The 19459-nt window shown below is 42.8% G+C and overlaps 1 protein-coding gene across 3 annotated transcripts in view; it reads right to left on the reverse strand.

Moving 5' to 3' along the window:
- Window positions 1-5565: 5565 nt before the first annotated feature.
- LOC140196741 (netrin receptor UNC5C-like) overlaps window positions 5566-19459 on the reverse strand; it is a 376998-nt gene continuing 363104 nt past the window's right edge. For 2 of the 3 annotated variants that reach the window (XM_072256460.1, XM_072256458.1), the window contains 2 exons: window positions 11273-11442; window positions 5567-7157 (listed from right to left, as the gene is read on the reverse strand). In XM_072256460.1, coding sequence (XP_072112561.1) covers window positions 6992-7157; window positions 11273-11442 — 336 coding nt within the window. In that variant the 3' untranslated portion in view covers window positions 5567-6991. Of the gene's footprint in view, window positions 7158-11272; window positions 11443-19459 lie in introns of all 3 variants that reach the window. The other variant, XM_072256459.1, reaches the window with a different exon arrangement.

Here is a 19459-nt window from a genome sequence, read left to right on the forward strand (position 1 = left end):
CAAACACTCAACATGCGGACACCCCTACATAGGACAAGTTTACATAATATTATTAAATACAAAATTTTGATGTTCCTCTATGTACATATGTTGATTTCTTTGAATTAGAACTGTCATCTGCAGAAATTCTCTGATGACTCAGCAATAGTTGTGTGTATAAAGGGAGGATGGGATGATGAATACAAGGCCCTGGTGGAGGACTGTGTCAAATGGTGCAAGCTGAATCATCTGTAAGACAAAGGAGATGGTGATGGACTTTAGGAAGACCAAGCTTGCATTGCTCCATTACTATTGATGGTGAGGACATGGATGTGGTGAGTACCTGCAATTACCTGGGGTGCACCTATAGAGGCTGTGTAAAAGAAGGGCCAGAGTCACTTCTTCTTCCTGAGGAGACTGAGGTCCTTTGGAGTATGAAGGCCTCTCCTTCACATGCTCTACCAGTCTGTTGTCACCAGTATAATCTTCTATGCAGTGGTGTGCTGGGGCAATGGCATCAACACGGGTGATGCCAGCAGGCTCACTAAACTGATTAGAAATGCTGGCTCTGTTAATAGGATTCAAAGTGGACACATTTGAGACTGTGGTAGAACAAAGGACCCAAACAGAAAATCTTGGCAATTCTGGATGTTTTTTACCCTCTGCATGCCACCTTGGCTGAACAAAAGAGTACTTTCAGTAATAGACTAAGACAACTACACTGCTCCAACAAAATGAGATCATTCTTACCCTCCGCCATTAGGCTCTACAATGAGTCAACCTATAGCCGGGGGAGTGACAACCCCCTCCTGTTAGATTGTTTGTGGTAACTTATTTTTTATTCTTTCTACTTCTCTTCCAACATTTGTATCTGTGCACTTGTGATGTGACTGTAACACTGTAATTACCTTTGGGATCAATAAAGTATCTATCTATCTAGTTTATTCCCACTCTCCAATTTTAGTGACTTATCTTTCTTATAAGTCTTGTGTGCTTTTGATACTGTGGAGGGATGGTAACCATATTGTGTGAATTCTCTGTATTTTCCTGATTTTTTGTACAAAAATCAACAAATGAACATCTGTAAAAGCAGTATATCTTTTCAATATCAGGGATGGCCTGTATTACGAAAAATAAAAGTTGATAAATTTGTCTAAAGATCTTTTCACAATTGAAATGGCCCAATTTTGTAGTTTCTCCTGATAAGACAACCGTAATTTGAACATGAAAAAAGTGAAAAATTCAAACTCAATTTATATGTTACTAGTGCCCAAAAATTAACCATCAGCCAAGCCATTACATCAAATGACATATTAAGAAAAGGTTTTAAAACACAGTGCAGTGTCTTAATCCTTTGCAAGTACACACTGCAAATCAAAAATAATCTGTCTGTGTTTTGTGAGCAGTAAGACACAATGAGAATCATAGCATTAATATATATAAAAAGTCAAAGACTAAATTAACAAAGCATCCTTTAAGTCAGAGAATCAGCCAAAGTTACATAACCTTTAATAGTTTTAGATAGGTTTAGGAGGACACCATAGAACTATGGTGCTGACCCAGTGATTCAAGTTCCCTACCCACTGTGAAAACTAATCCACTTACTACCTTTCAGAAATGAAAAATTTTCAGAGGCTGTTCTTTAATAAGTCTTTTGGAGTCAATAAAACAAATTAGCAGCCCATTTTATATGGTTTGTGAGTGAGATACTGTGTGATTGATGTAGCTTGCATTTACATGGCACCTGTCTTAACCAAGAGAAGACAAGAGGACAAGCAAGTTGAGACCGATGTAAATAGGCTGATTTGCTCATTAGGCTCTTGTGGTCTTGTTTGAGGCAGATTGCTTGAAAAGGTGACACGTGAAGGAGAGAGCGTTTTAGAAAAGCTCTGTTTTCAGGGGAGGAAAACGCCGTTTCAGTGTGGACAGAGGGTCAAAACGAAGAGAAATAGCTTCGGTTATGGATTTATCTGGTCTAGTGTGGACGTAGCCACAGAAATAAACTGGCTGCTGTGTAGGTCCTGGATACTGAGTTTCAAATGAGGACAAGGCCATTCTGGCATCTTTATTGACATCTGTCACCAAGGGACCTACTCAAAAATGGTTCTTAAAACTTTTAACGACAAAAGAAACATTAAACTTTGTGAGTGGTTTGGATGCTTAAAAATAATGTTGGACAAATACAAAATTGCTATATACTGTACTTGTTTCTGTCTGTGTTGCCTGCCTTTTTTCTTTTTCTGTTTCTGATGCTGCTGGATATAATGGTGTTTACTACAGCCTGCAAGCTTCTGGGTCCATCACAAACAGGCTTGTCCACACCCTGAACCTACCCTCTTCTTTACAAGTAGCTGGCAATATGCAAAACTTATTTATGCTTTGTACAGATACCATTCTACATGAAGAGCATTCAAACAGAAAATAGACCCTGCACTTCCTTCTATAGTCAATTAAATTCATTAAACTGGCTGGTTCTAGAAGATATTTTCTCTACATTGTTTAAATGATGCTGGCAAGGTTAGAATTTGTTACCCATTTACAACTGCTCTGGATAAGGCAAGGGTGAGCTGCTTCCTTGAATCATTGTCATCCCTCTAGGAGGTTGCATGAGATCTGGTGACGATGATGGAACAGTGATATATTTCCAAATCAAGACCCGGCACTAGGGTCGTGGTGCTCCCCTGCATCTACAAATCTGGACCTTCTTGGTGGCTGTGTTTGCAGGTTTAGGAGGAGCTCTCAGAGTAATGTAGGTGAGTTACTGTAGAGCTTCATGACAAAGGTTCACTTTGCCATTACCGTGTGCTGATGGTGGAGGGAGGAAGCATTCAGAGTGGTGATTGCAGTGCTAGCCATGCAGGCTGCTACACCCTGAGCAGTGTCGAGTTCCTTGAGAGTTTTTTTTTTAAATACGCTCAATTAGGCAAGTAGAGAATGTTCCATCACATTCGACTTATGGCTTGATATTGGTGGAAAATCTCTGGGGTGTTGGGAACTGAGACACTCACCAAGGGACTCCTGGCTTTCTAACCTGTGCTTGGAGTTGCAGTATTCATGCACCTGGTCGCAGGTGGGTGAATATTGAGAATTGTGAAGCTGTTGGAATAGATCATACTCAAATCAGCCCAATAAATAATGTTATCCCTTCCCTGCCACCCATACCTCATACCCATCCACCTCATGCCCCTGAGTTACCCCATGGCTTGCGTCAGAACACAAGAAACAGAAGTAGCAATAGGCCATTTGAACCCCTCTCTTCGGCTTTGCCATCCAACAAGATCATTAGTGATCATTCTTCCAGTGAACCATCGAACTATAGAGGCATACAGTGAGGAAAACAGGTTCTTCAGCCCAGCTCAACTATTCCAACCAGCTGGCCCCTAATACCCAAACATCCTTTGATTCCTATCTTATGCATTTTTATAGACTTGAGCTTCCACCGTCCTCCTGAAAAGTAAATTCTGAAGATTTTCTACCCTATGAATGAAAAAAATCATCTTATCTCATTTCTCAATACCCTATCCCTTATACTGAGTCTGTGACCAGCACTGATTCCAGCAGTCCAGCTAGTGGAAACGTTATCCCTGCAAGCACCAGTCCCACTGGAATTTTCAAATGAGATTGTCCTACATTCTTCTACACTCCAAAGTTTATAATCCCAATCCGCTTAATCTCTCCTCAAATCCCTCTGCTGCCTTTGGCTGTGGAGAATTCACTCTGTTCTATGGATCAACATATTTCAATCAAGGCTCTTCCAGGTGACCCAATCCCTCTACAGATTGGCCTCATCACTCAATGCACTGTCCTCAATTTGTTTTTGCCAAATAAGTATGTCTCAGTTTAAATAAGGTGGTGTAGATAGATGGGAATGTAATCACTTGGAAAGCACATATCATCAAACTTAAGACCACTTTCTATTCCACTGTTATCAGAATCTTAAATGGATCTCTCCATTACTGAAAGATGAACACTTGATCTCCCAACCTATCTCATCATGGCCATTGTACTTTATTTGTCTACCTGCACTGGACCTTCTTTGACACTGCAACACTATATCCTGCATTCTGTTTTTCTTTTGACTCCCTCAATGGTATGATCTGTCTGGATGGCACACGAATAAAAACTTATCACTGTATGTTGTGACAATAGTAAACCATTACGAACACCAGTACCAATATTACAGCCAGGGTCTCTAGGCCACATTTACTTGGTGCAACATTGTAAACCCATGGCTCTGGGTGTCTACATTTCACAAAGTGGAAATGGCGACTGAGCATCAAGTGTTGTGAGTCCCCATCCCAGCTGGAGGCCATACCTCAGATCATCTAGTGTCCTTCTAACAGCTTGCTGTTGTAAAGCATTCTATCAGTTTGTTTTTAATTCACTGATAATCCAAGATACTTAAAAATAGTCTGAACACAATAAAATATGTTGATTAAAATAAAGTAGGAAAAAGGGCACTTCTCTCCACTTAGTGATTTACTGTCTCAACCAAGGGTAGAGAGCATTTTGAACGAACATGACCAGAGTATACACACCAGAGGTAAATTGGGGTGGGGGGAGTGGTGAGGGGTGATGGGGAGTTCACTGAGTCCCTGCATTTTTTTGTCTCACCCTTGGTGAATCTTACAGCAAAGCGGAGATCAAATATACTGGTATTAATCTCCATGAAGTTACGTATAAACACATAGGGAGGTGAGGTCGGGAACAAGATAGCATATTTTACTGGAGAGGAATCTCTATCTGCTGAAGGTCACTCCAATCTGGTCCTCCATCACCAGCCCCACACAAGGCCCGTTTCCACCAATTCTGTTCCTTTCCAGGAATGAACGTGTAACTGACCCTGGAGCCATGATGAAGCAAGCTTCCAATTAAATAACCCCAGTATTCAATAGCCCTCTGGGATGTCTGGGAGCAAATACGTTAAGGCATTGTCCAGAATATTCTGTTCACCCAAATAGTGGCAGAATTTTCTACTTCTAGAAAAGCAGAGGAAAGATTAAATCAGACTTTTGGACAGATTGGTTTGAGAAATCTTCCCGATTCTAACACACAGGGGAATAAATGCACATGATCCTCAGTAATCGCATGGAACTATCTACTTTGATTAGCATTTCCCCAATTGGCCTTAACACAAATTCCATCCATCACCGGAACACAGTAGGTGCAGCATGTAGCATCTGTATAATGCACAGCAAATGCTGCAAACAGCAAACCCGAAACCATTACCAGAAAAAAGGACGTGCAACAGGTACTAATAGCCATCACCAACTGTAAGTTCCCCTCTCTGTGCAGTATCCTGACTTGAAAATGTATCACCCTACTAGGTTCGGTGTGGTGTAAAGAGGATTTTTCATTCAGGACCAGTGGAGCCAGATGAGGCAAAAACTAGACACTATAAAGCTGGAGACAAGAGACAGCAGACGCCAGAATCTGGATCAATGAATACTCTGCTGGAGGAACTCAGCAGGTCGAGCAACATCTACGAACTGTCAATGTTTAGGATTAAAACCCTGCATTAGGAGTTTTGATCGAGGATTTCATCCTGAAAGGGCAGCAATTTCTTTCCTTCCACAGATTCTGCCTGACCTGCTAATTCCCTCAATAGATTGTTAGTCAGTATCAAATTAAATAGATCCTGCCTGCGTGTCTGTTAGTCCATATTTGGAATCTGCCACAGGGAGGATGACCCCTGTGGTATAGCCGAATTGTGGTAATTTAACTGACTAGTAATCTGTGGACCAGCAACCTAGAGATTTGAGTTCAAGACCCATCTCAGCAGCTGTGGAACTTAAAGTGTTCAGTGATGCTCTTCTGGAAAAAAAAAATCTATTGGCCTTAACTCTGCTGGTCCACACTGTGGGAGCACTATCGCTATAAAGGCTACATCCAGCTTCAAGATACAACCAAGGGCAGTAAATGCAGATTTTGCCAGTGACCTCAAGATCCCATGACTGAATTTCAGGAAGTTCCTCCTATAGGGTAATAAAACCTCCAGGATCCAGTGCAAATTACCATCTCAAAAAGCAGAATTTATTCAAAAATATTCTGAATTCACAAGAGCATTGAGGCGTTTGATACAAATTAACGATTTACAGTAAAACTTTTATACACATCTTACCACATCTTCTTATAATTCATCGATTGGAAACACACTGACACACCTCAATATGTCTGCCCCAGATTTGCCTGAAAGATTTTGCCTCTGGTTAGCACGACAGAGAAGAAATTCAGTGTATGTAGAAAAACAGAAAGGGTTCTTCAAAAAAAAAAGCACAGCTGAAGGGAATATTCTGGGCAGAACTTGTGTGAATGTAGACATGTGACACGGTGTTGTGTGATATGTGTGTTGGGATGTGGACCTGGATGTGTGGGTGTGGACAGGGGGGTGTGGATATGGAGGTGCGGAGGTGGCAGTGTGGGAATGTGGACTAAGTTAGCTTTTCGTTCCTTGCACCAGCGGTGTGTTGTTCTCCGGGACTGTCGATCGGTTCCATTTCTGTTGACGCGCTTTGTGCTTGAACTACAAACAGAGAAAGATGTGCCAGGGAGTATCCGGACAATTTTAAGAGTTGCCAACTCGAGAAGAAAAGCAATCCTCCACCGGGTGTGTGAAAACGTTGCCAAGAACCTCAGCGTAGCCGCAGGAGAGGAGGGAGTGACAACGAGCCGACGCTTCAGACACAGGAAGCAAGTCCGTCTCTTGTGAAGTGGCAGAAACAGGGACTGCTGGAGAGGTTCGATCCATTCATTTGGATAAAAAATTCCGTTTCCTAAGAAACTATAAAGAAATCTGTACCAGGCTGTGTACAGTCAAGCTGAGATGAAAGCAGCAAGAGGCAGGTCGGGGAGGTGTCAGTCAGACTAGCACAATGTTGAAACCTTGCGTTATCGCGCAGAATATTAGGAAGGATGGTTTCAGTATGGCTGATCAGATGTGGGGCAGACTACTTGTTATCCAGTGCTCCCCCTTCAACTAAAGCAGGCTTGCCCCACCCCCACTCCTCTGTGCTCAGCGTTTCATCTCTGTGGCCAGGGACATCACCGTCTCGTGTCTTCCCATCTCTTCAAGGGCTGCAGCCAGAGAGCTGAGGTTCCCTTCTGGAAAGTTCTGGGCTTCCCATAGGTCCAGGATGACACCGGTTGGGCTGGATTTGGTTGCAAAGTAGTTCAGGTAACTGGAAGGAAAAACAAACAAAGGGAACAGAAAAAAAGTGTGTGAGAGAGATGCTTGCCACTTTGCAATTGTACACTGTACAACAGAGAAGGTTCAGGATAATTAGAAATTGTCACCTATACTGAGATTGATGAAAGTTCGTTTTGCACCCATTCCAAACATAAGTACATTTTGTGATCTCAGCCTAGTCAATCACGAAAACAGCCTCCCCTCCACTGACCCCCTCTACACTTCCTACTGCCTCGGAAAAGCCTCCACATAAATGCACCACCTCTCAGATGTTTGGCATGGCATCTGCTTTGCCCAGAGCTGCATGATAGGGCAGAGAGCTGTGGACACAGCCCAGTCTGTCATGAGAAACGACTTCCCCTCCTAGAACTCTGATTACACTTTCTCCTGCCCTGGGAAAGTAGTCAACATAATCAAGGACCCCTCCCATTCTCTCTTCTCCTCTTTGCCGTTGGGCAGAAGATACAAAATTTTGAGAAACCGTGCCAGTAGGCTCAAGGATAGTGTCCATCCTGCTGTTATAAGACACTTGAACAGACCTCTTGTATGTTAAAGCTGAACTCATAAACTCTCTGTCTCCCTCAGTATGGCCCATGCACTTCATTTATCCACCTGCACTGCATTTACCATGTAACCACAGCACTATATTCTGCATTCTGTTACTGCTTTCCCTTTGTACTTCCTCAATCAAGAGAGTTAGTGGAGGCATTTTATATCATAGGGAAGTTGTCAACAGTAGCTTGGTATGGCACACTGCCTATGAGTTTGAAGGTTAAATTCTAAGCTCCAGCCTCGAGGCTGGCATTCAGGTGCAGCACTCAGGGGAGTGCACCTCTGTCCTTTGGGATGAAACGTTGGGTCAGTTTATATGGGTAGGTGCAACTTATCCTGTGGCACTGATCTGAGGAAAAGCAGATGACTTCTTCCTCGTAGATCGGGGGGCAATACTCATCCTGCAATCAATGCATTGCCTGTTGTTGGAACTGCAGTGTGAAAACAACTGGGGAGAAGGGGAGTGCACAAATGAACAAAATCTTCCGTGGATTTAAATGCAACCTTGCGGTAATCTTCAAGAGCTGGTACCTCAAGAAGGTGGCATCCATCACTCAGGACCCTCACCATCCAGGACATGCCCTCTTCTCACTACTATCATCGGGGGAATAGGTACAGGAGCCTGAAGACCCACATTCAACGATTCAGAAATAGCTTCTTCCTCTCTGCCATGAGATTTCTGAACAGTTCATGAACACTATTTCTTTTTGTTTGCACTATTTATATATTTTGTAATTTATAGTGCTTTTTCTGTACTTTCACTGTACTGCTGCTGCAAAACACTAAACATCAGGTCACTGATAGTAAATCTGATTCTGGTTCTGATGGTTCCTGCTTGATTGGAGGTGGTACCATTCTGCCACCCTGTGGTAGAATCAGTTATTACAGCAGGCAAATCTGGTGTGTAACTCACATGTGCATTGAAAAGTACAGAGAAATGCAGAATATGTGTTAACAACTATCACACCCAAGGATGTGCCTGGGCAGCCCACAAGTGCTGCCACACATAGCATGCCACAATATTCCACAGGACAATCGAAACAGCAAAAACAAGACAACTGTTTCCCTGCTGCTGTCTGTAAGCAGTTTGTACATTCTCCCCATGATCCATTCACCTTCTAAAGGGATATGTAGTTAAGGTTAGTGAGTTGTGGGCATGCTATGTTCAAAAGTTCAAAGTACATTTAATATCAAAGTACGTTCAGTAAATGTCACAGTATATGAACTTCAGTAGAACAAAGAAATACAACAGAATCAATGAAAAACTACACACAAAGAATGACAAAAGACAAACTGTGTAAATACAAAAAAAAGAATAATAATAAACAAGTAAATAATTAATACTGAGGACATGAGTTGGCATTGAAAGTGACATGATTTGCTGCAAAACAATGCATTTTTCCCCAGGGCTGAAATGGCTAGCATGAGAGGGCACAGTTTTAAGATGCTCGGAAGTAGGCACCGAAGTGATGTCAGGGGTAAGTTTTTTACACAGAGAGTGGTGAATGCTGGGAATGGGCTGCTGGTGACGGTGGTGGAGGCGGCAAATATAATAGGGTCTTTTAAGAGCCTCTTGGATAGGTACATAGAGCTTAGAAAAATGGAGGGTTATAGGTAACCCTAGGTAATTTCTAAAGTAAGTACATGTTCGGCACAGTATTCTGGGCTGAAGGGCCTGTATTGTGCTGTATGTTTTCTATGTTTCTATGTTTAATCCAAGACAGTGAACCACAAGTTATGGACTCAACTGCTAAGGGGAAAACTCTCTTCACATTTACCCTATCAAGGCCTCCAAGAAACTTGTGTTTGATCAAGTCTCATCTCATTCCATGTGATTCAGGTGACCTCTTCCAACATTGAGTCAAGTTATCAACTTCGAGAAGGTCCCTTGTGAACCTCTGGAAAGTTAATTTTATCTCTAGCTGAGCCATTGCACTGTACGATTGTATACACCAGAGCTGAGGTGACAGAACTTTGCTGGTTAACACGAGAGGGCACAGTTTTAAGGTGCTTGGAAGTAGGTACAGAGGAGATGTCGGGGCAAGTTTTTTACACAGAGAATGGTGGGTGGTGAGAGCTATGGGTAACCCCAGGTAATTTCTAAAGTAGGTACATGTTCGGCACAGCACCGTGGGCTGAAGGGCCTGTATTGTGCTGTAGGTTTTCTAGGTTTCTATGTTTCTATTTTCACTGGGTTTCTGTATCTTAACTCCATGATATTTTTGACTTGGTTGTCACTTTTGTCGCCTATTGACTCTAGCAAGACTACATGAGCTACAAATCTGAAAATAGACTCTTTCAAACGAATAAGGACTCACAGGAAAATAGTAGAAGGAGGAGGCCACTTGGCCCTTCAAGCCTATCCCACCATTCATTACAATAGTGGCTAATTTACCTCAGGCCCCTTCTTTTCCCTGGGCCAGTTGGGCAAGGCAACGTCTTGCCAATGAAGTTCATCTCAGTGTTTCACTGCAGGAAGCATATCAGTCAATTTACACACAGCAAGATTGTACAAATAGCAACAGCATTGTGATTAGACATCCTAGTGTCATAGAATCATATAGCAAAGAAACAGGTCCTCTGGCCCCCTGAATCGGTACTGACCATCAAAGGCACTTTTACAATAATCTATCTTGTATTCTTCACACTTTCATTGACTCACTCAGAATCTACAACGCACCTACACGCGAGCTATATTTTACAGTAGTTAATTAATCTACAAACCTTGAAATGTTAGTCCTGTTTCTCCCTCCACAGATGCAGCCTGAGAATTTCCAGCATTTTCTGCTTTCATTTTAACTGACATATCTTTGGGGTGCGGGGTCATGGTCAGAATGTGTAAACTGCACACAGACTGTGCTGGAGGTCAGGATTAAACCCAGATTGTCAGGTGTGCAGCGACAAAATTCTAAATTGGTAAACTGGTTTATCAAGGTCATGTGTACGGTGGTAGAGTGAATAATTTTGTTTTGATGCCATCCATTGATCATTTCATCACGTCAGTGCACTAAGGTGGTTCAAGTAAAACCAGTAAGAGGATACAGAATAAAGAACAACAGAGAATGTGCAGTGCTGGTAGATAATAAGGTGCAGTGCCATTACTAAGTAGATCGTGAAGTCAAGAGTCCATCTCATTGCAGTAGGGGACTGTTCAATAATCTTATAACAGTAGAATAGAAACTGTCCTTGAAATTCATGGTACGTGCGTTCAGGTTTTTCTACCTTCTGCCCAAGAGGAGGGGTCTGAAGACGGAGTGTTTGTGTTCAGTGGGTCTTTGATTATGTTCAGTGCTTTTCACGGAATACTCTGCTCATTATGGAGAACATTTGATTAGAAGCAGCTTTAAATCAGGGCAGCGATAGATCATTGCTATTGTTCTCGTCATTTTTCTCAATGTGGCTTATGGGAGCCTGCTGTGCTTCCTGCATCACAGCGGTGGTTCCATCTTCAGAGACACTTGATTGATTGAAGTCTATCATGGCCTACCCAAAGATGTGACAGGGATACATCAGTATGACCCCTGTTGCTCAACCATCTCTTCCCTGCAGACTCACCCGTCCAGGTTAAGCTTATGTGCCAGCAGCCTCCAGTCGTTCCCTCTGTTGTTAGGAGCATCCAGGCTGCTGCAGATCTTCTGTCGGATGGAGAACGGAATCCTGAAGGCACTAGGGCCCACCAGGCAGGTGACACTGGTCTCTGGCTCCACGTCCACTGGCTGCATTTCCTGTGGAAGATAAATTACATTGCATCAGGTTCAGTCGCTGCAGTCTTTCTTCATAATCAATTCCTGCAGCCGAATTGCACACCTTCAGGTGACCTAATAGAGGTTTGTAAAATCATGAGGAATATAGGTAAGGTGGATGGTCACAATGTATTTCCTAGGGCAGGGGAGTCTAATACTAGAAGGTATTGGTTTAAGATTAGAGGGGAAAATCTAAAGTAAGAATATTTTCCCACAGAGAGTGGTATCATAGAAATGGTAGAAGCAGGTAAATCTAAAATATTAAAAAAATTATAAGGTATTGGGACAGAAAAGTGCTCGGGCCAAATGGGAGTAACACCCAAAGACACTGGGGGGATCCAGCAGGTCAGGCAGCATCAATGGATGAAAATGGATAGTCAATGCTTTGGGTTGAGCCTCTTCATCAGGACTAATTAAGCAGGCAAATGAGATCAGCTTAGACGGGAATTGTGAGTCAGCATGAAGTGTTGGGCCAAGACGGCCTGCTTCCATGTTGTACAGGTCCATCAGCAGGAGTTATTAAACTATTTGTCCTGTGGTCAGGATCCTCCACCACGAGTTCCAGCATGTCATTGCCGTGCTGGTAAGTGACCCATTATTAAGGGAAAGACTCATTCTGAGTACTTGGAAGAGGACTGATGGGATGGGACCTGTAGATAATTAGGATCCCAAATGGAGACTGATGGAGTTTTGGACATTGGAGGAAACTAGGGATTGGCAGCCTTTTTCCTTCTTGCCTCCTCCAGCAGCTGTCTCCACTTCTACCCTCATTCCTCCTCAGGCTCCATCTGTCTGTTTTTTTCTTATCTGTCTCCAACTATCATCCATCTGCCTCTCTCTCCCAACTCACCCATCCCCCTTCAACACTACCTGGCTGGATTTGCCTGACCTTTGCTCTCTTCCTCCTTCTACAAATTATCTACAGGACCCATCTCATCAGTCCTCTTCGCTTCCTTATACTGCATCCCTCCCTCTCCAATCTCAATCCTGATGCAGGGTTTCATTCCAAAATGCTGACAGTTGCTTTCTCCCACAGACACTGCTCAGTCCACTGAGTTCCTCCAGCAGTTTGTTTGCTGCTAACACAATATCACCCTTCGATAGGCCTTTTTTATCTTGGGCTCCAAATGTCAACCCATTCAAAACACATCATGGCAATTTGACCAACAGGAGATACACACATAATGAGATGAAGCAGTGAAATATTTAAGGATGTGCTCAGAAAATCTTTTAAAGATGAACTCCAATCATAATTTCTGTCCAGAAATTTCAATACATAACTCGATATACTGATATCTCACCTTGGCCTTCAGCTTCTATACCCGAAACTGAACTTGATTTTGGCATGCAGTGTAAGACTCTGAATTTATGCAGGGGAAATCCATGCCCTGAAACTATGTTGTCTCCACATGAGCTGTCAATCTTCAAGCTGCAACTGGGGCTTCTGGCCAATAGCTGGCCCCATGTAGCAGTTTTGGCATTATTTCTCAGCCAATTATGCACCATCACAAATTGCAATGTCAACATCCATGATGGAAATGTGACATCTGGCCAATAGATTAAACCCATGCAGCACTTTTTAGCACTTCTTCCACCCAATCATATGAAAATCTTGCACGTATGAAAGGCCACTTGCAGACATTGCTGTAGGTTTTGTTTAAATCTCCAGTTGACAAAGAATCAGTTGCAGAGTCATGCCCTCTCTACTTCCCTCCAACCCCACAACCTCAGAGATCTCCGTGTTCCAGCAACCGCCTGTTTTGGGGTATCTTTGATTCCTAGCTACTCCACCATTGGTTGTCATGGTTTCAGCTACCTGGGTGCTGAGCTCTAGAATTCTCACCTGTTTCCTTTACAACTCTCAGGATGTTGCCTGGATTAGAGAATATTAGCTATCAGGAGGGGTTGGCTTGCTTTCTCTGGCATGTCGGAAGCTGAGGGGTGACTCGATAGAAGTACATATAAAAATTCTGGGAGGCATAAATAGGGCAGATGGTCAGGGTCTTTTTTTCTCAGAGTAGAAATGTCAAATGTTAGAGGGATGGGTTTAAGACAAGAGGGGTGAACCTCAAAGGAGAAGGGTGAGGCAAGTTGTTTTTTTTTTACATACAGTGTGTGCCGGGTGCCTGGAACGTGGGCCCAGGGAGATTCTAGAAGCAAAAATTATAGTAATGTTTAAGAGACGTGTACAGTAGCTAGACACATGACCAGGCAGAAAATAGTGGATATAGACCATATGCAGGCAGATGGGATTGGTTTAGATTGGCACAGTGATGAACACAGACATGGTGGGCTAAAGGGACAGTTCCTGTGCTCTACTGTGTCTCATATTCTTTCTCCTCTTTCGACTTGCCAAAAGCCACAACTTTTTGAGTCAACATCTTTTTATGACTGAAGTGTCAAATTATTTTTGAGTGGTTTCAATGCATTAAAATACTGTACAAACAGTGTTAAGGACCTTACAAATAATATCTGATCAACTCTAGATGTTGGAGAGTAACAGCGCGGGCTAATGCAATTGGAGAGAGGAAGTGCTCTGCGAGGGATGGGATGGGGACAAGATGTCGACCCAAAGAAGCACACTAGCACCTCCACTTCCATAGAAAGCTAAGGGAATTTGGCATATCCCTATGAGCCTTATTAATTTTAACCAATGCATCAGAGAAAGCATCCTCTTCAGGTGAATCACATCTTGTAAGGTACTTGTTCTATCCAAGGCCTAAAGAGACTGCAGAGATTTGTAAAAACACAGCCCAGTCTATTACAAAACCAGCCTCCTTTTTATTGATTATGTCGATGGCGTGGCACAGAAGTATAGCAGTTAGCACGACACTTCAGAGTGCCAGCTGTGTGATAGGGTTCCTGCGCTGCCTGTAAGGAGTTTCTTCCCATGATCACAAGGGTTTCCTCCAGGGGCTTTGCTTTCATAGAAACATAGAAAACTTACAGCACAATACAGGCCCTTCGGCCTACAAAACTGTGCCGAGCATGTCCTTACCTTAGAAATGATCTAGGGTTACCCATAGCCCTCTATTTTTCTGAGCTCCATGTACCTGTACAGGAGTCTCTTAAAAGACCCTATCGTATCCTCCTCCCACATTCCAAAGTCATGCAGAATGAATTAGGACTAGTAAATTGTGGGCATACTATATTGGCACTGGAAGTGTGGTGACACTTACAGGCTGCCCCAGCGTATGATTGACACAAGCAACTTATTTCACTGCGTGTTTTGATGATGTGACAAATAAAGCAAATCTTTAAATCTTTAGATATCTTTAAATCTGCCTCGGGAAACAACCAAAATAGTCAAAGACACCTCAGTCATTCTCTTCTCCCCACTCTCAATGGGAAGAGTTTGAAAACACAAATGACCAGGCTCAAGGACGATGTTATCAGACACTTCAATGGGCCTCTAATATTCTAAAGATAAACTTTTGATCTCCTAGTTTACCTCAACATGACCCTTGCACTTTTTTTTGTCTACCTACACTGCACCTTCTCTGTAAATGCACCACTCTGTAAATTGGTTTATTATCTCACATACCAAAGTACAGTGAAAAACTTGTGTACTATCCAAAAGGATCAGTTCGTTACATGGTGCATTGAGGTAGTACAAGGTACAACAATAGCAGAATCAGAATAAAGTGTTACAGTTACAAAGAAAGGGCGGTGAAAGTAGACAGTGAGCGAGAAGATCAAGACGAGGTACATTGTGAAGTCAAACCTCCATCTTATTGTACTAAGGAACCATCCAGTAGTCTTATAACAGAAGCTGTCCTTGAGTTTGGTTGTGTGTTTTCATGCTTTTGTATCTTCTGCCCGACAGGAGAGCGAGAAGAGAGAATACTTGGGGTGGGTGAGGTCTTTGATCGTGCTGGCTACTTTATCGAGGAACTGAGAAATATAGACAAAGTCCATGGAAGAGACATGGGTTTCTGAGATGTGCTGAGCCACATCCACAACTCTGCAATTTATGGACGTGCAGTTGTCATAATAAGTCCTAATGCATCTGGATAGGATGCTTTCTATAGTGGATCAATAAAAATTGATGAAGCTCAAAGTGGACCAATTTAAATGGCATATTTAATTTGAATTCAAATAGTTAAATTTAAGTTTACCAGTTTAAGTGGTGACTTTTTAATTGGTTCAAAATAACATAGCTACTGCTGAAATATGCTTTCTTCCAAAATCATGGATCGATAGACTTTCATCCTCCTCTCTTCTCTCACTGTCCTGTGACAACATTTAGGGAAGGTTCTAGAGGTGGCTGTCACTGCGGATCTTGGAAGAGTTTTCCACACAAAACCCAGCAGCTGGGGTCACATCAAGGTCAGCAGCACTGATCTTCACAATCAGGTTCTAGAAAGAGTGTGTGTTTTGAGAATGGGAACAGGAATGGGAGTCACTTCAGACAAACACATCACGGCTTCCATAACTTATGAGTTCAAATAAAAAATAATTTCCACTGTCTTTGATCCTGGTTTAACGATATCCTATTAATCTTGTTCAGTTCTGTCAGGACTTGGAACTCTACAGATGTCGTGGCAAGCTGTCAAGACCAACTTCAGAAAACAAAGGGCTGTGCGTTGTGTAAATAACACTAGATATCTGTCCTTTGACTGATTCTCTCATCTTCACAGGCACTAATTAGCATCAGTGGAGATCCTTCAGACCTATGGGACGGGAACTGTGACTTGTGCAGCAAAGCAGAAAACAACACCCGGACTTAAGCAAGCTGCTCCCTGCCTTGTCATACTGTTAATGCTACGTCTATCCTCAGCTTGCTGGTCTGGTTTCCCACAGCTCTGTTAAGTTAGAGGATAATGCAACAGACAGGTCATGAGAGTCATAGAGCAGGGGCCCCCAACCTTTTTTGAATTGCGGACCAGTTTAATATTGACAATATTCTTGCGGACCGGACGACCGGGGGTGGGTAGGGTTGCCAACGGACGAGAGTAGCAGTCAGATACGTTGTTTACCCAGAGTAAGACTACAATGACCACGAAGCCTTGCGCGGGCACCTGTGTGCGCATGCGTGTATGTCTCGATCCCCACCCTTACAGATTGATTTTAGCAATTCTATTTTGGGGGGGGGGGGTTAATCATGACCGGAATACAGGTGATAAGTGGCTAATGTACTCAATTTCGTTTCTAAAAGGGATTATCTAACGAATTTAATATTAAACACAGCGCATATTTTCCTCGCATGAATATAGAGATAAGTCAATTATCAGGGGAGCTTGAAATAAGTGTGGCACGAAGTTCCAGTAGAAGTGGTAGAGGCAGGTTCGATATTATAATTTAAAGAAAAAATGGATAGGTATATGGACAGGAAAGGAATGGAGGGTTATGGGCTGAGTGCAGGTCGGTGGGACTAGAAGGGCAGAGATCGCCTGTTTCCGTGCTGTAATTGTTATATGGTTATATAAGTCAATAGCATCATAACATTTTAAGTAACGTTTGGATATTAAACACACAGCATATATTTTCCCCATATGAACATATAAAATCATTGCAACACACCAATATCGCTGAATCAGTGGGAGCCCTGGGCTTGTTTTCCTGCAACAAGACGGTCCCATGGAGGGGTGACGGGAGACGGGGTTCCTTATGTCCAGTCTATTCCGCAATTTAGTTTTCGTTCCATTCATTGCAGAGATAGCAACGTTTTCAGTGCTTTTGTGGCTATCTCAGGATATTCAGCCTTTACTTTGATCCAGAATGCCGGCAGAGATGTTATGTCAAACATACTTTTCAGCCCGCCGTCATTTGCAAGCTGGAGGAGTTGATCTCCTTCCTGCACTGACATGGATGATGTGTGCGTAATGACCTCACGTGCATTCAAGCTCAACAGTGGGCGTGACAGGGAATGAGAAAAGGTGCAGCTGACTCCTATCGCCAAAACATATCGTTTCCTCGCGGCCTGGTAGCGAATGCTTTGCAGCCCGGCACCGGTCTGCGGCCCGGTGGTTGGGGACCGCTGTCATAGAGCTCAGAATACGGCCCTTTGGCCCATCATATCTATGTCAACTATCTACACTATCTACATTAATGGCTTTGGATAGCACTTCTGAATGGTCTTTCCCGTATAACAACTGTTTATTTCCTCTCTATAGATGCTGCTGCTAACCTGCAGAGTTCCTCCCAGAAGGTCTTCTCTGACATTCAAAGTTCGAAGTATATTTATTTTTGAAGTACGTAAAGCATACACAGCCTTGAGGTTCAGCTTCTAGCAGGCAGCCACAACCAAAGAAACAATAGAATTCATCAAAAACCCCACACAACAAAGATGGTTAAACATCCAATGTGCAAAAAAAAAGAACAAATCGCACAAACAATATAAAGGTACACAAATAATATACAGAACATGAACCGCTGAGTCTCCACAAGTGAGTCAGCCGCAGAGCCAGTTCAGCACTGAGGTGAGTGGAGCCTGATGGCTGCAGGGCAACAAATGCTCTGGAACCCATGGCATGGACACAGGCTCCTGTAACACGGTGATTAAAGTTTTCAACTCGATACTTCTTAAATGTTGTGAGGGTCTGCCTGCACCATCCACTCAGTCAGTGCATACCAACTTCTAACCACCCTTTAGATGATAAAAAAATCTTTTTAATATCTACCTATCTATACATTGCTAAAATTCTCATTCTGTTTATCTGTTTGTGCCCTCAAATTAGCCCAAACGGTGCATTAAAGCAGCACTTTCTTTGACTAAATTGACTTAAAATGAGCTAACTTACAGAATGCATGCAAAGGTCAGGGTTATATTCGTTTAAAATTGCTCACTCATCAACAGGCCCCGCTTTCCACACCCGATCCCAGCTTTCGTGGAAACCGCGATGCGACACCACGACGCACGCCAGCCTCAGCGGCAACACCAACCACAGCAAAAGGGCAGGGCAGCTCTATTTCAAGCGGTCACATTCTGCTAATCACCATCAGCATGTGCAGGATTGGGACAGATCAAACTGCGACCCATCAATAAGAGATAATTAAATCTTATTGTAATGAAGTACTTCGAAACACCCTATTCCCAGATTCTACACTTGGACTAATAAGAGATGGGAAAGAAGGAGAATGGGGAAAAGAGTGGAGGACTACTCCGGGATTTTTGAAGCAAATGTTCTGGGTTGAATGTATACCGTTTCTCCACGAAGTGGTGACCTCTACTATTTGAGACTTCTTCTTCATCACACAAAGGGACCAGTATCTTTCCATCATTGAAAACACATGATGGAGATATCCTTCCATCATTCAAAGACGTCTGCAGAGAGAGAGGTTTGTTGCAAGCTGACGATCATTGACAGCAAACTATGGAAGAGTCAGAGAGAACAAGAATGCCCAGAGCAGTGAGAGGTCTGTTTGTCATCTTGCTAACAAACACTGAAATCAACAATCCACAGTAACTATGGAACCGGTTCAAGAATGCAATATCTGAAGATTTCTTACAAATGGAGAGCAGAACTATCAATGATCCTAACATCATGATCGATGAGAGGCATCATGGACAAGCTCTTCTGTATTTCCAAGAGAAGCTTGAGAACTTGGGCAAAACACTCGAAGAATATAACTTGCCGACACCAAGAAACAGTACAATTACTCAAAGCGCTGGCAATCTGGAATTTTTGCGTGAACCGCAATACAACAGAGACAAACAGCGGGAATTTGTTTCACTGAAGGAGCCCCTATTGAATAATGAGCAAAGAGAAGTATACGAATATATGTGCGACTGCTTGGAAAGGAATCTCTCTTCAATGATTTTCATTGATGCACCAGGAGGAACGGGCAAGACATTTATCATCAACTTGATCCTTGCTAAAGTTAGGGGAGATGGAGGTGTTGCTATTGCTGTAGCATCAGACAGTATTGCAGCAACATTCATGCCTGGTGGTAGGACAGCGCATTCAAGGTTCAAGATACCCCTCAAAGTCAATGAAAATGCCCTTTGTAACATCGATAAAAACACCAAATCTGCAAATTTACTCCAAAATACGAG

This window comes from Mobula birostris, chromosome 4, assembly GCF_030028105.1.
Source record: "Mobula birostris isolate sMobBir1 chromosome 4, sMobBir1.hap1, whole genome shotgun sequence".
Classification (NCBI taxonomy): Eukaryota; Metazoa; Chordata; class Chondrichthyes; order Myliobatiformes; family Myliobatidae; genus Mobula; species Mobula birostris.